This window comes from Neophocaena asiaeorientalis, unplaced genomic scaffold (assembly GCF_003031525.2).
Source record: "Neophocaena asiaeorientalis asiaeorientalis breed wild unplaced genomic scaffold, Neophocaena_asiaeorientalis_V1.1 scaffold681, whole genome shotgun sequence".
Lineage (NCBI taxonomy): Eukaryota > Metazoa > Chordata > Mammalia > Artiodactyla > Phocoenidae > Neophocaena > Neophocaena asiaeorientalis.
This window is the reverse complement of record NW_020172271.1, coordinates 1023497-1038463: the sequence shown is the minus strand read 5'-3', so window position 1 is coordinate 1038463 and position 14967 is coordinate 1023497. Positions and strand designations below refer to the sequence as shown.

The 14967-nt window shown below is 41.5% G+C and overlaps 1 protein-coding gene across 2 annotated transcripts in view; it reads left to right on the top strand.

Annotated features, from left to right (window-relative positions):
• Nucleotides 1-1426: 1426 nt before the first annotated feature.
• Nucleotides 1427-14967, top strand: part of AHCYL2 (adenosylhomocysteinase like 2) — a 164369-nt gene continuing 150828 nt past the window's right edge. For both annotated transcript variants that reach the window (XM_024762807.1, XM_024762806.1), the window contains exon 1: nt 1427-1762. In XM_024762807.1, coding sequence (XP_024618575.1) covers nt 1520-1762 — 243 coding nt within the window. In that variant the 5' untranslated portion in view covers nt 1427-1519. The remainder of the gene's footprint in view (nt 1763-14967) is intronic.

Sequence of the window (14967 nt, the reverse complement as noted above, 5' to 3'; positions counted from 1 at the left end):
TTCTACAGAAACTAAGACCCCTACCCATATGGAGGATAGTGACTACATGCATGTGACCACAAGCATGGGTACCCTAGACTGGTTGGAACCAGAAGGTTGAGATTCCGGAGACATCACCCTGTTACTTCACCACCGACCAATCAGAATTAAGTCACACATCCTGCAGCCCTAAATTTTGTCTATTGGGGAGGTCGGGCTTTTTGAGCACTAGCTGCTTGTTCCGCTTGGCACCCTGCAATAAACTTTTCTCTGCTCCAAACTTTGACATTTTAGTTTACTTGACTTCATTGTGCCACTGGCACACGAACTTGGGTTGGACATCTATTAGAATTAACAGGGCAGGAATTCCCTTGACGTCCGGTGGTTAGGACTCCGTGCTTTCACTGCCAAGGGTTCACTCCCGGATCGGGGAACTAAGACGCCGCAAGCTGTGTGGAGGGGCAAAATAATAATAATAAAGAGGGAATTAATTAACAGGGCAAAAGAACTGGCCTTGTTTAAGGCAACATGTAATTTTTTAAAAATTTAATTCAATTTATTTAGGCTGCATTGGGTCTTCGTTGCTGTGCACGGGCTTTCTCTAGTTGGGGCAAGCAGGGGCTCTAGGTGCTCAGGCTTCAGTAGTTGTGGCTCTCCGGCTCTAGAGCGCAGGCTCAGTAGTTGTGGCCCACGGGCTTAGTCGCTCCACAGCATGTGGTATCTTCCCGGACCAGGGGTCGAACCCACGTCCCTTACACTGGCAGGCGGATTCTTAACCACTGTGCCACCAGGGAAGTCCCCAACGTGTAATTCTTTAGCCTTGAAATTTTGACCTAGTGATACCTAACTTCTTTTTTTGGACTGATGTTAAATTCCAAGCTCAGAATGTTCTAGAAATCACCACAGTAGGCAAGGTCCTAATTTATTCCTTCTAAAAACAGAGCCATTAAAGTTCGGAAAGCTGTTAGGGTCCCGATTTCATTGAGGCAGAAAAACCAAGTCACTTTAAGCCGTAAGTCGGCGCTCTCCCCACGTGACACCTCTTTTCCTTTAAATGCCTGCTCACGTGATCTTAGACTTGCACACTCGGAGGCAATTTACAATGTTAGGGTAGAAAGTCATTCCTCCCCCACCTTCCCAACCCTAGGGTTTCTAGCGTTCGTTCCCCGGAAGCCGCAACTCCTCTGGAGACTTTCTCTTCCTCATGTCGTGTCACCCGTTGTCACTCCTTTCCGTTAGTCACCAGCACTAGCGCTCCATCTCTACTACAGAATCCCGCTTGCTGGAGGAAGAGGGATTGGGACTACAACTCCCAGGGGGCATCGTGCGCCCAGCCCTTGGCGGCGCGCAGTGGTGGTCGGGGGCTGAGGTCCTACTATCTTTTCGCCTCGTGCGGCCCAGAGTAAGCGCACTACAGGTTCCGTGGCTCCACGCGCGCGATGCAGCGGCTGCCGCGAAGGTGCCTGAGGTGGAGCTGAAGGACCTGAGCCCCTCCGAGGCGGAGCCGCAGCTGGGACTGAGCACGGCGGCCGTGAGCGCCATGGCCCCCCCAGCGGGCGGCGGGGACCCTGAAGCTCCAGCTCCCGTGGCGGAGCGGCCCCCGGCCCCTGGCCCGGGATCGGGGCCCGCTGCGGCTCTCAGCCCAGCCGCTGGGAAAGTGCCTCAGGCGTCGGCCATGAAGCGGAGCGACCCTCATCACCAGCATCAGAGGCACCGCGACGGCGGCGAGGCCCTGGTCAGCCCCGACGGCACCGTCACCGAGGCGCCGCGCACGGTCAAGAAGGTATTGGGGCCGGGCTGCCTCTTTCGGAGAGCGAGGGTGGGAGGGGGAACCGCAGATCCTCTCGGCGCTGCGGCACCACCCTCAAGGACCTCCCTTCTGATCGTAGGAGCAGAGAGATCCCTTTTCCCCGTAAACCCGGTCTCTCAGAGATGTTCCCACCCGGGCCCCAGTGCTGGGGAGCGAAGATTCCCGTTGGTACGGCTGTACTTAGTAGCTGGGAATAACATGGAGGTAGCGCTGTCCCCTGCTCCTTGGAATAGTATTACCCCTCTCTGTACTCCCAGCATACTCCCGTGTGTATTTTCCAGACTATCGGGAAGAAGACCCCGATGGTGTAGAAAAAGCTTACTACTTATGAGAGTTCATCCAGCAATAAGGGTGGAAAGAGCTTTTCTATTTGGAGATCTTTTCTATAAGGAGTAGTTACCTCGCACTGAGATCCTCAGTTGTCTGGTTTCTGTACAGATGATGATTTTCTGCCTTAAGCGCTTCCATCGAGCAGTATTGATGCCGTGCCCTTCATTCCAGATACTGCAATATCCTTACATCTTCTCTGAGTGTAGAAGGGTAATGGAGAGATTCTCTTCACTGTTTTCTCTTCAGAGGTTTGTCCTCTCTGCTCAGTAGTTGGTCACCAAGATTATTAGACTGTGTATGAAGATAATGATTGTTTTATTGGTTCTTTCATTATGATCTGAAAGTGTTAGGAAGAAATGCTTCTACTTTTGGGAAAGGCGATCACTGTGGGGTTTTCTGTCTCAGCTGTCAGCTTCTTTCAGATATAGTTTTGAAGAGGCCGTAGCCTCAGAACACCAAGGAGTAGGTGTGCCTAGATGTTTGATATTCCCAGTATTACCCTTACAATGGCTATCTGTGGTGTGTCTGTCCTCTCATAAAGCAAATCAGTATGGAAGAAAAAGGGCAAATATTGCAAAAACAGAGATGTGGATCGTATGAAAAGGGATTATCATTTTAATTTCCGAGGTATAATGTGAACACAGTAATTTATAGGTTTTTTTACTTTGTGAATGATTTTTTAAAATCTATTTATTTAACTTATTTATTTTTGGCTGTGTTGGGTCTTTGTCGCTGTACACGGGCTTTCTCTAGTTGCGGCGAGCAGGGGCTACTGTTGATTGCGGTGCGCGGGGGGCTACTCTTCATTGCGGTGCGCGGGCTTCTCATTGCGATGGCTTCTTTTGTTGCGGAGCACGGGCTTCAGTAGTTGTGGCTCGTGGGCTCTAGAGCGCAGGCTCAGTAGTTGTGGTGCACGGGCTTAGTTGCTCCTGGGCATGTGGGATCTTCCCGGACCAGGACTCGAACCCGTGTCCCCTGCATTGGCAGGCAGATTCTTAACCACTGGCCACCAGGGAAGTCCCCTTGTGAATTATTTTTAATTGCTTTATCAGAACAGCAAGGAAGTGATGTGAAGTCTGCATTGGTTTCACTGTGCAGGATTCAGCTGAGTTGGAACCTTGTATCCAGCCTAACTTTGGTTGTAATAGCCTCATTATTAAGGTATGAAGCAGAGAACCCTTCCATTTTAATTACCCAAATATAGGTGATAACATCAGAGGCAAGACTGAAGGAATTTGTTTAGTGATGCTTTAGGACAGTGTCTTTCTCATTTGCATTATGAAACTTCTCTGGGAGGAATTATAGGAGGAAAGAGAGGCAGCACAGGCACCAGTGCTGGTACTACCTAGATTTGAGTCTGGAAATCTGAAATGTATTTGTAACTAGTTGAGGTGCTTTATAACTTTGGCCAAATCCAGTGATTAAGGGTCTTTTTGTGTAAAATCTGTATTTTGATTAGGTCTCTTGAGGGTAAGAGTGTTTAACAAATTGCCTTTATTTATTTTTTTGGCCTTGTCATGAAGCTTGCGGGATCTTAGTTCCCTGACCAGGAATTGAACCTGGGGCCACAGCAGTGAAAGCGTGGAGTCCTAACCACTGGACTGCCAGGGAACTCCCCAACAAATTGCCTTTTTTTTTTTTTTTAATATTTATTTTTATTTATTTGGCTGCATCGGGTCTTAGTTGCGGCATGTGGGATCTTCGTTGCAGCATGTGCTGTCTTTTCGTGTGGCCCGCGGGCTCAAATTGCCTTTAGAACATGGGATTTACAGTCAAGCAGACCTGGGTTTGAATCCTAGTACCCCCACTAACTAGCTTTTGGGTAATTTCCAAATTCTCTAAATCTTAGTTTTCTCCTTTATAAAGTGAGGTTACTAATACGATTGAGGATTAGAAATATTTGTAGAGGGCTTAGCATTGAACTTGGCACATAGAGTGAGGGCTTAAGAAGTTACAGCAATCATTAAGAATTGATTTTATTTTTTTCTTCCTTCCATCGTGGCTTAAGTGCACCACTATGGCTTCCTTTAAAATGGTGCATACTATTTAATATATTCTATATAAAGCAGTGAAAAAATCACAGGCCAGCATCAGTCTGTTTTTCCTAATTCTAGATGTGTTTCTTGACCATTTTCCTTGTTGCTGAACCACATTCTTCCTGTTTTTCCAGCATCAAAATGTAGGTCCCATGATTCTAGATTTACTCAGCAGCCTCAAGGCTATGGAAGACAGGGCTGAGCTTGCCTTACAATGTTAATTGCAACCAAAAAACAACTTCTGTGCTGGAAGTTAAGCAGGCGAAGCTCCGAGCGAGGATCCAGCTGTATGACACAACTACAGGCATTGCTGAGCTACTTTTGGGGGGCAGAATCTTTAACTTTCTTGACATCGAATTAGCTAAATTAAAACAAGTGTATGAGACTTACCTTCTTTCTTCAAGCTGAAAGTCACCTCCCCAAGGGACTGCAGTGTGATATTTTGATTTGTTAAGCCTTTCTTGATTTTTAATTTATTTAAATAATCATTCTGACCTTGACTCCCTTCTGCTTTTATTTTAGTGTAGGGAGGGACTGCAGGTACTTAGGATTGAAATAGCTACCTTTGGCTATGTAATTGGTGATCGTTGCTTTTATTTTGTAACTGTCACATACAAGCTTGTTTATCTTAAGCATATTTCCATTGATGGTTTCCCTTACTCCATTGGTGTATCTGTCATCAGTTTTCTTAGTACTGTTATTCTGTTCAGTCACACAAGGGAAATAAGCTTTTCATAAGAGCCAGACTTTCCAAGTGCAGCATTTAATAAGAATGAACATATGGTGTGCAGGTTACTCAGTCCCATCTTATCCTTGGCATCTACCTCCATCCTGTAATTTGTGGTGCCCTGGGGACCAGATCTTGTCACCGTGGCTATCATATATTTGTATATAATGTTTTTCTTCATAAATGAACTCAACAAACCAAAAATCTCTGTAAGAAGTGATTTGTGAAATAGGAAGATAAAGTCCACAGTGAATGCAGTTGCAATAGTTGAGAGGATTTCTTTCCCTGTGTTCTTGCAAATGGGGTAATAGGAATGTCACAGCACAGCAGGGAAAACAAGGCAGGAGAGGATTTATTTCAGAAAAGTTAAAACTTTCTGACAATAAGGCTGTGAGCCTAAGAACCACAACTAGTTTGTGCTTACGTCAATATCAGTAATGACCATGTTCAAGCAGATTCCTTTTTTTTTTGGCATATGAATCCACCTTGCGCTGGCTTTGTTGCTGTCAGCAGAGAATGAGTTGAGCCATGCTAGTGCTTTCTTGCCCTGAATTCTTTAAGTTCTTTATTTGGTTAATTATGGACTACTAAAATGGAACCTTTTGGATATAGTCATGGGAATGGGGGAGCAGTATTACTCCTTTTGCCAGTTAGGAAAGTATAGCCTTGCAAAATGTTCAGTAAGGCACTTGGCAGATTGACCGTAATAACAATTACCATTAATTGGCCCTTTATATGTTATTGGCATTTTTCTAATCCTGACAGCTACACAATGAGATATATAAGTGGCATTATCTCCATTTCACAGATAAGGAAATGAGGTCCAGAGACAGTAAAGTGCCTTGACCAAGGTTATACATCTAGAAAGTGGCAAAGGTAGGACTTAAAACCCCTGTTTTAAATCTTGATCTGTTTCCGAAGCCCATGTCCTTTTTATTATGCCACACTGATTCTAACTTCTTAGTTGCTGGGTTCTGGCTTTCTCCCAGAAGTCTGTCAGAATACTCAGTGAACTCTAACTTATGTCTTTCTGGTTTAAGACTTAGGTCATCCTAAATCCAAAGTAAGGAGGGTCTGAGTCAGGGCTTTAGGAAGAGGATGGGAAAAAATTGTACAAATGTAGAATCTCAGAGAATTGTAGAATTATGAGAGAGGGAGAAGAGGATCTTATATGTATATAAAAAAGCATTTCAAGATCAATGATGCATTTTCACATTAGTAATTTAGTGATAATTTGAGAGATATATTCTTATTTTTAAAGTTATAAATAAATCAGGAGTACCTGTCCAGCTAACAGTTTTCCTTGTTCTTTAAGACCCACCTTCTCGGGCTTCCCTGGTGGTGCAGTGGTTGAGAGTCTGCCTGCCGATGCAGGGGACATGGGTTCGTTAAAAAGAAAAAAAAAAAAAAAAAAAAAAAAAAGAAGAAAAAAAAAAAAAAAAGAAAAAAAAAAAAAAAGGAAAGACCCACCTTCTCTTATGAATCAATCTCTAGTTAAACATTTTGAAAATTAGAAGGGGAAGCATATTGTTATGTATTCCTGCTGTGTCCCAGGCATTGTATTAGAGCTTTACATATACTATTTTATTTAAGCCTTTTAAGAGCTCTCAGAAATAGGTAGTGTTATCCTTGTTTTATTGAGGAAACCGAGGGTTGGAGAGATTAAGGAATTTGTCTCAAGGTTACACGTTTAGTAACTGTGATGTGAGCTAACAGAACTCTAATCTGTTTGACTCTCATGCACAAACTCCATTGCTTTTCCTTCTCCTTTTTTTTGGCCCAGCGCCATGTGGGATCTTATTTCCCTGACCAGGGATCGAACCTGCACCCCTTACATTGGAAGTGTGGAGTCTTAACCACTGGACCGCCAGGGAAGTCCCTCCATTGCTTTTCTTTCTTTTTAAAAAAAATTTAAATATTTATTTATTTGGCTGTGCTGGGTCTTAGTTACAGCACGCGGGATCTTCACTGTGGCATGTGGGATCTTTAGTTGTGTCGTGCGGGATCTAGTTCCCTGACCAGGGATCAAACCTGGGCTCCCTGAATTGAGAATGCAGAGTCTTACCCACTGGACCACCAGGGAAGTCCCTCCATTGCTTTTCAATTGAAGTATTTCTCTGTTCAAAGTTTAGCTTAAACCTTTCAAATCTTAATCTGTATATTTTTGTGGATGTTTCTGTTATTTCACTAACAGGCGGTTTTTAATTTATTGAGCTTATTTAATGGTCTTACCATTTATTTATGTGAACATTTATGAATTTTCTGAGAAGGCAGCCCTTATTTTGTATAATTTCTGAATTCTCTTCTTCCTGGGAAAGATTGAACATTAAGAGCTGTTTTAGGAGGTTGCTCAGAGCTGAAGTTGCAGTTGTGTATTTAATGTCCTGAGGAAGATGACTTTGGTCCTTAGTGTCCAGTTAATAGAAGAAATGGATAGTTCATGAAAAGGGAGAGTGAGTTTCTTTATTATATCATTTCCTTGAAAGTGTTCTCCTCCCCGACAGTAAAAGAAAAAAAAAAAGGAAGAGATTTGTTGGGATCTTCATTCAGACTTCATTCTTTCTTGGTAGTCCTTGTTTAAATAATTCAGAGAGGTACAACTGAGGTGGATGGGAGAAGAGTAAATCTTGGCAGCTGCCCCGATCCACCCGCCTGCCATCGTGTTCAGGTGGTATGCACAATTAGAGGAGCTGAAATTCCACTCCTCCAATAAGAGGTTTAGTTAGATTGATCAGGTTTCTATGGAATTTGGAGAAGCTTTTATAGTCTGAATGACCTATGGCCCGAGATTTGGTGAGAGCTGAGCAGAGGAGAAAGCAGTGGAGTGAAATTTCTTCTGTAATGGTTCCAAGTAAAACTACTTTGATTAAATTAAATAACTTAAGCCATATGATGTGTATGATTTTCAGTTCCCTCTTCCCCATCTATATTGTGCAGCAATTCAGTTAGCCATTTTCCCTCTTGGACACTGCATTAATAGCTGGTGATTTCCTTTTTTTTTTTTAAGGGTCTTTCAATAGAAATGGATTGGTTTGGGGCACCTGATTCTTATCCACTGTGCCACCAGGGAAGTCCCTCCAGTCTTCTTTATCTCAGAACTTATATTAAGGAAGGGTATAGAGGTTCTAGAGCTGCTAGTTGAGTTTCTCTAAGTCAGGCTTTTCCTTAAAGCCTTTCTGAATACTGCAAAGCTGTCATTGAAAGTTAAGCAAGCTGAGACTTAAACTGGCTTCATCTTCCCTACAGATTTATCTCCTGCAGTGCTCCAGTGTGAACCCTTCTGATCATTCTAAAAGATTTGATTTGATATTGTTGACTACCTCTTCTTGGAAACTCTTTTCTCAGCTTCAGTTATAACTTCATTTATGGCTACCGTTTACTGAATACTTACTCTCTTCTAGGCCTCTATCTATCTCATCTCATTTAATCCTCATAGCAACTTTATCAGATGAATATTATTATCTTTATTTTATAGACTAGAAAATATAGGCCCAAAGAGAGTAATTAACTTGCCCAAGGCTTTGCCAATCTTTGATGCCTTTGGGATCAGTGAGATGAAACACTGCCCACAGCAATAGTGAGAGGCTTTGCCGCACTGCCAACCCCTTACTTTTCTGATTAAACACCCATGTGAAATTTGCTTAAGTTGTTGCACCTAGGCTGCTGAGACTATTCTGCAACCTGTTGGATTCCAGGATCTACCCTCTTCCAAGGGGAGGCCTCACATCCCTGTTTACCTCAGTCACTACCTGACGCCTAGTCAACCATTGTCTTCCTAATACTCATTCCCTTAACACTCTCCTCATCCTCTCAGCCAGTCCAATCATCCCAAACCTTTCCACTGTGCTCTCTGCAGCTTGCCCCTTCATTATCAGTAAATCTTCTTGTAGCATCAGCCTCTAGCAGCAAGATCAAGTTACAGCGGCAACAGTGGCACCTGGCACCCGTTGTCCTGAACTACAATGGTGCAGCCCAAGCTGCAGCATCTCCTGCTTGGCATAAGCAAACATGACATCTTTTCCAAGCCCATTCTGTGGTGGTGTTTTTAACTGTGTAGCCCTAAAAGCTACCTCATGTCCTTTCTGTAAATTCTTTTTCTGTCCAACTCAGCCAGAGTTGACTTCTGCTGTTCATGGAACTCTGAGTGACGCACTGGTTGAACCTAACCATTTGCCTTTTTAGTTGCCTGCATCTATGGGGCTGAGAGTTGCTAGAGAAAATCAGAAAACCGGGTAGATCGATGTCACTATAAATTCATAGTCGTCAACCTCATATGCTTGATCATCGCTGCCTCGTAATGTTATACATTTTCTAGTAAGGTTACCTTCACACTCACTGCAAATGATTATTTCATACTGTATCCTTTTACTTCTAATTTCACACGTGTTCTTTTTAAACTAGTGATATGCCTTATACTTGTTATAAAAACAGAAACCACCAAAAGGGAATTCCTTCATCCTTGTACCTCCCAAATCTACAAACCTACCTCCATCTGGGGTTCATCTTTTTCTCTTTCCCTCATGTTATGATAGGGGAAGATGTGTCCTTCATTCTGTCAAAGGCCAGTCCCTCCACGAGTGTTCTAATCACGTTCTCCAGTCTTCTTTTTTTTTTTTTTTAAGATTTAATGTTATTTATTTTTGGCTGCGTTGGGTCTTTGTGGCTGCTTGTGGGCTTTCTCTAGTTGTGGTGAGCAGGGGCTACTCTTCGTTGTGGTGCGAGGGCTTCTCCTTGCGGTGGCTTCTCTTGTGCAGCACGGGCTCTAGGCGTGCGGGCTAAGTAGTTGTGGTACGAGGGCTTAGTTGCTCCGCGGCATGTGGGATCTTCCCAGACCAGGGATAAAACCCATGTCCCCTGCGTTGGCAGGTGAATTCTTATCCACTGTGCCACCAGGGAAGTCCCTCCAGTCTTCTTAATTAACTTCTTCCTTTGGTTATTTCCTCTTTCTATTAGAGCCTTTTCTATAGATTTCCTTGCTCTAATCTCTCCCATTTTGAAAACCCTGTCCTCTAACCTCCATATCTCCTTTCTGCTCCTGTCCTATCTTTCTACTCCCTACTGTAGCTAAGTTTCTTAAAGGAGTTTTCAGTGTATGCTATATACACCTTTTGTCTTCCCACACTCTTTAACCCACTCCTACTCTAATACTCTGACCCACACGATGCCCTCTTGCTGAAGCTAGTAATGTCCATCAGATTCTCACATGGCTATCTGTTTTTTCATCCCTCATCATATCAGACCTCTTGGCAGCATTTGACACCAATTTCTTACCAAAACACTCTCCTCTCTTGGCGTCCATTACCCTCCTCTTTACTAGTTTTCCTCTTATTTCCCCAGCCGCTCCTTCTCAGTCTTCTTTATGGGTTCTTTCTCCTTGATCCTGGGCGCTCTGCTCTTTCCATTGTGTTTTCTCCCTAAGTCATCCACAGCATTCCTGTGCCTTTAAGTATCATCTACATACCAACAACTCCCCAGATTATTTCTTTAGCCAGGACCCCTCTTCTGAATGCCAGTCTTGTGTGTACAACTCCCTACTTGCATTTGGACTTAGAACTAATGTCAAAAATGGAATTTTTGTCTCCTGTCTAATCCTCAAAATATGATGTTCTTGTTTTCTTCATATCAGTAAAATGGTATTTACATTATTTTTTCCCTTTTTTAAAAAAAAGTTGTTTTTAATTACACAAGTAGTACTTGAATGTATTCTTGTGAAATAATTCAATCTAATGAAGGAAACTCTTCCCTTGGCCCTCAGCCAGTCTTGTTCCCCTCCCCAGAGACCTCTGCTATCAACTTATCTTTTTCAACTTTACATTCATATTGTACATAGAGAAACTGGTAGTTTTATAATAACTTGTACATAAATAAAAGCACATTTTATGTATATATATATATATATATATATATATATACACATTGTTTTGCAGGTTGCTTTTTCCACTTAACAGAATGTCTTGGAGCTTTTTATATATCATTACATATATATGTATCTCATACTTTTTGACTGCTGAGTTGATTTCCAAAGTCTATACCATTGTTGTTTATTAAACTATTCTGTTCATGCACATTTAACTTAATTTTTATATGCTATAGTAGCTATCTGTATGCATTCTTTTTGTGTACATGTATAAGTGTTTCTCTAGGATAGATACCTAAAAGTAGAATTTTGGAGTTGAAAGATATCCACATTTTAAGCTTAATGCATAATATCATGTTGCCTTCAAAAATGTAGTACCATTTTATACATCCACTAACTATATACAAGATAACCCTTTTACTACACCTTCACCAATACTGGATATTTTTACATCTTTTATAAGAAAAAAAGACATAAAGGTGTAAAGATGCCTTTTTTTTAAGGCATTTACTATTGTTTTTAGTAGTATTTTTTCTGCTTATAGTGAGGCTGAGAATATTTTCATGAATAGATTGGTAATTTATATTCCTTTTCTTGTAATTATCTGTTTATATTTATTCATTAACAAATATTTATTGAGGGATTACTATGTGCCAAGTGCTGGGTGTTCAGCAAAATTGATGAAGATCTCTGCCCTCCTATTGACTTGCCTTTTTCATGTTGGCTTGTAGGAATTCTTTATACTTTCTGGATATTAATTCTTTTGTTGTTGTTGTTGGCCGCGCCACACAGCACGCGGGATCTTAGTCCCCAGCCAGGGATCAAACCCACGCCCCCTACAGTGGAAGCACGGAGTCTTAACCACTGGATCCCCAGTGAAGTCCCTGGGTATTAATTCTTTGTGTATATGTTACAGATATTTTTTCTACTCTATTTCTTGTTGACTTGTAAGTTTGTTTATATTAAAAGTTTTTATGTAATCAGATTGGCCATTTTTTTTTTATGACTTAAACATTTTGTTTCTCAGAATGGCCTTTCCTACCCCAGGTTTATAAACAAGTTCTTTTATATTTTCTTCAGCTGTTTTCATGGTTGTGTTTATTATCTTTTGGTCTTCAGTCCATCTGGAATTTATTTTTGTTTGTAATATAAGATAGGGACTATTTGGAATGTTAGATAGCTCTATTTGGCCCCAAATAAAATTTAATATTATACTTGCTTGGGTTTGTTCTCTTTTTTTTTCCTCTTTAACTTGTGCTTCTTAACAGTTTTTTTAAGGAATTTTTACTACATTTATGTCTGTTGTTTCTGTGAGAGAGATTATCCTTCCGGATGCTTGTTAAATAATCTCCCCCAGTACATTCTGAACTTCTTTTGTGCAAAAACCACTTATGTGTTGTGTGCCGAACACTGCTAAGTGGTAGGGTTACTAAATCAAAATAACATTCTTGCCCTCAAGAAGAGGGTAGGGAATGTGGATAGGAAAATAAACAAGTACAATCTAGTCTAGTATGAGCACTGCTGGAAGCAGGAATTGTTGCAGTTTGTGGAGGTCAGCATTGAAATGGAGGTATATCACCTTAGGAAAATGGGTTGGTTGTCCACCCAGGAAGCTTCACAGTGTAGCAGAACCTTTGTGAGGTTTCCATGTTCCAGCTTTACAAATCCAGAAATTCACATTTTTAGTACATTTAGAGTTCATTCACCTCTTAGGACTGGTTCATTCAAACCAGACTCACAAGAGACTCATTTAAAACAAAATGATATCTTCTAATTTATGGTCAGAACAGAACTTTCAAGCTAATCTGAAATACATGTCTGTCAGGAGACTTCAGAAAGTCTACATGGGAAGTCTAATCATAAAGACAGTTTCTTAAGTTTGGAATCTTCTGGGTCCTTGCTACACAAACCAGTCTATGATCAGAAGCATTGGCATCACCTTTGATCTTGTTAGAAATGCACAGTCTCAGGCAATTGCTTCTGTACTAGTGCATACCCACCAGAACCTTAAATTTTTACTCATTGTTGAATAATGTTGGCTTAGCAGTTGGCTTATTTAATGTTTCTCTTTTGTGAAATCTCAGAGTAGAGAGGCAAGAAAATCATTTTAGGGTTTTGTGGAAGGGTAGAAATTTATAATAAATCATTTTAAGACTTGTAATGAAATATTTAATAGACACAGAGACAGAAGCATAGACGGGCACAGATATACAAAGACAGACATAAACAGAGATTCCCCCACTTACACAGAACCCCTTAAGACCCCTCCACTCAGACACTGCCCCCCTCCTCGTCCTGCCAGACACAGACACACCCACACCCACAGAGAGCATCTCCACAGAGTCCTGGACTTATACCCACAGAGACACCCCACCCAGACTCACATCACCCTGAGGCCCAGTCCTATACAGAGATACACACACACACACACACACACACACACAACAGGTAATGTGTAAAACTCAGATTTTCATAGGACTTGAGTAGTGTTCTCCATAGTTATTTTGAGGAGAAGGGATGAGTATACTCGCTAAGGTACTTTTATCTGAGCCAGAAAATGAAGCAAAAATAGATGGGCTGCCACCAGGTCTGCAGAACAGTGAATGCTATAAAGTTTTATTTGAATTCCTATTTCTGGAACTGCTTGTTCCTGGGCATCATTTTCAGCTTGATGTACTCATCATGCTTGGATGGAAAGTTATTCTTTTTCTCTCAGGAGCTTGTATGCTAGATTGCTGGTTAAGCGGAGTTCCATGCTCAGTGCCCCTGGATGCTATCTGAGTCACATAATTCTGCCCAGAATTGGAAGATCTAGAAACACTGTACCTATGTAGAAGACTCACACTGAGTCCTCTGTGGGATTGAAGAATGTAGAGTGGAGAGGGAAAATTATGTTAAAACTAGAAAGAGATGTAATTTGGGGGTGTTTAACCTGTTGGATCATTCATGGTATAGGTTTGCATAAAGATCTGTGATGAAGCTTAAGAGTGACTCAGGGGAATAATTTAGTTGTAAGTTAAAGGATTTAAAAACTATATGGATGTGGGCTGGGGGTTGCACACTGTGTTGGTTGATAGATCATTGGTATCCACGTACCCAGGGATTTGGCTTGGGTAGCATCTTGGAGAGAAGTATCTTGTTATGGAAAAAGAGACTCGACTGTACAGCATGTTTGTGCCTAAATACTTAAAAGTTTCTATCACACTGAGGGAGTAAGGCACCAGAGAGACATTAGTAGAATAGTTTTATAAATGTAGGTTCTAAAAGGAGATAAATATTTTTCTCTTGCTCCCTGGTACGTGTATATGTATTCATTTGACCAAAAGCCTGTTAAAAAAATTGTTTCTCCCAAGCATATGGAAGAGTACAGAGAAAATTGTAGTCACTGCCCAATTTAACATATGTTAGCATTTTGCAAAATTTTCTGTAGATGGTTTTTTTTTTTAAAAAATTATTTATTTTATTTTTGACTGCGTTGGGTCTTCGTTACTTCGCACAGGCTTTCTCTAGTTGCGGTGAGCGGGGGCTACTCTTCGTTGTGGTGCACGGGCTTCTCATTGCGGTGGCTTCTCTTGTTGAGGAGCACGGGCTCTAGGAGTACAGGCTTCAGTAGTTGTGGCTTGCAGGTTCTAGAGTGCAGGCTCAGTAGTGTGGCACACAGGCTTAGTTGCTCCACGGCATGTGGGATCTTCCTGGACCAGGGCTTGAACCCGTGTCCCGTGCATTGGCAGGTGGATTCTTTACTGTGCCACCAGGGAAGCCCTGTAGATGTTTTTTAAGATATAAAACATTGTAGATAAAATGGAAAACTCTTTGTACCCCTTCTCTGTTTATTTCCTTCCTTTCTTTCCTTCTCTTTCCCCCAACACAGAGGTAACTGCTCTTCAAACTTTACTGTTTATAATTCCCCTTCATGTTTTAATACTTTCGCTACATATTGTTTACCAGTATCAATTGTATATCAGTAAATGATATATAGCATTATTTTGCATGTTTATAAACTTAATATAAGTGGTTTTATAGAGCAGATATTATTCTGCAACCTACTTTTTTCACTCAACTTTGAATTTTAACCAGTCTGAAACGTGTAGATTTTCTGTTGATTAATTTTAACTACTGTGTAGTACTTCATTGTATGAATATACCACTTTTTACCCATTCCCCTCTAATGTTTCCTCTTTTTTTTTTTTTTTTTTTTTTGTGGGGAGCGGGGCCTCCCCTCCCTGTA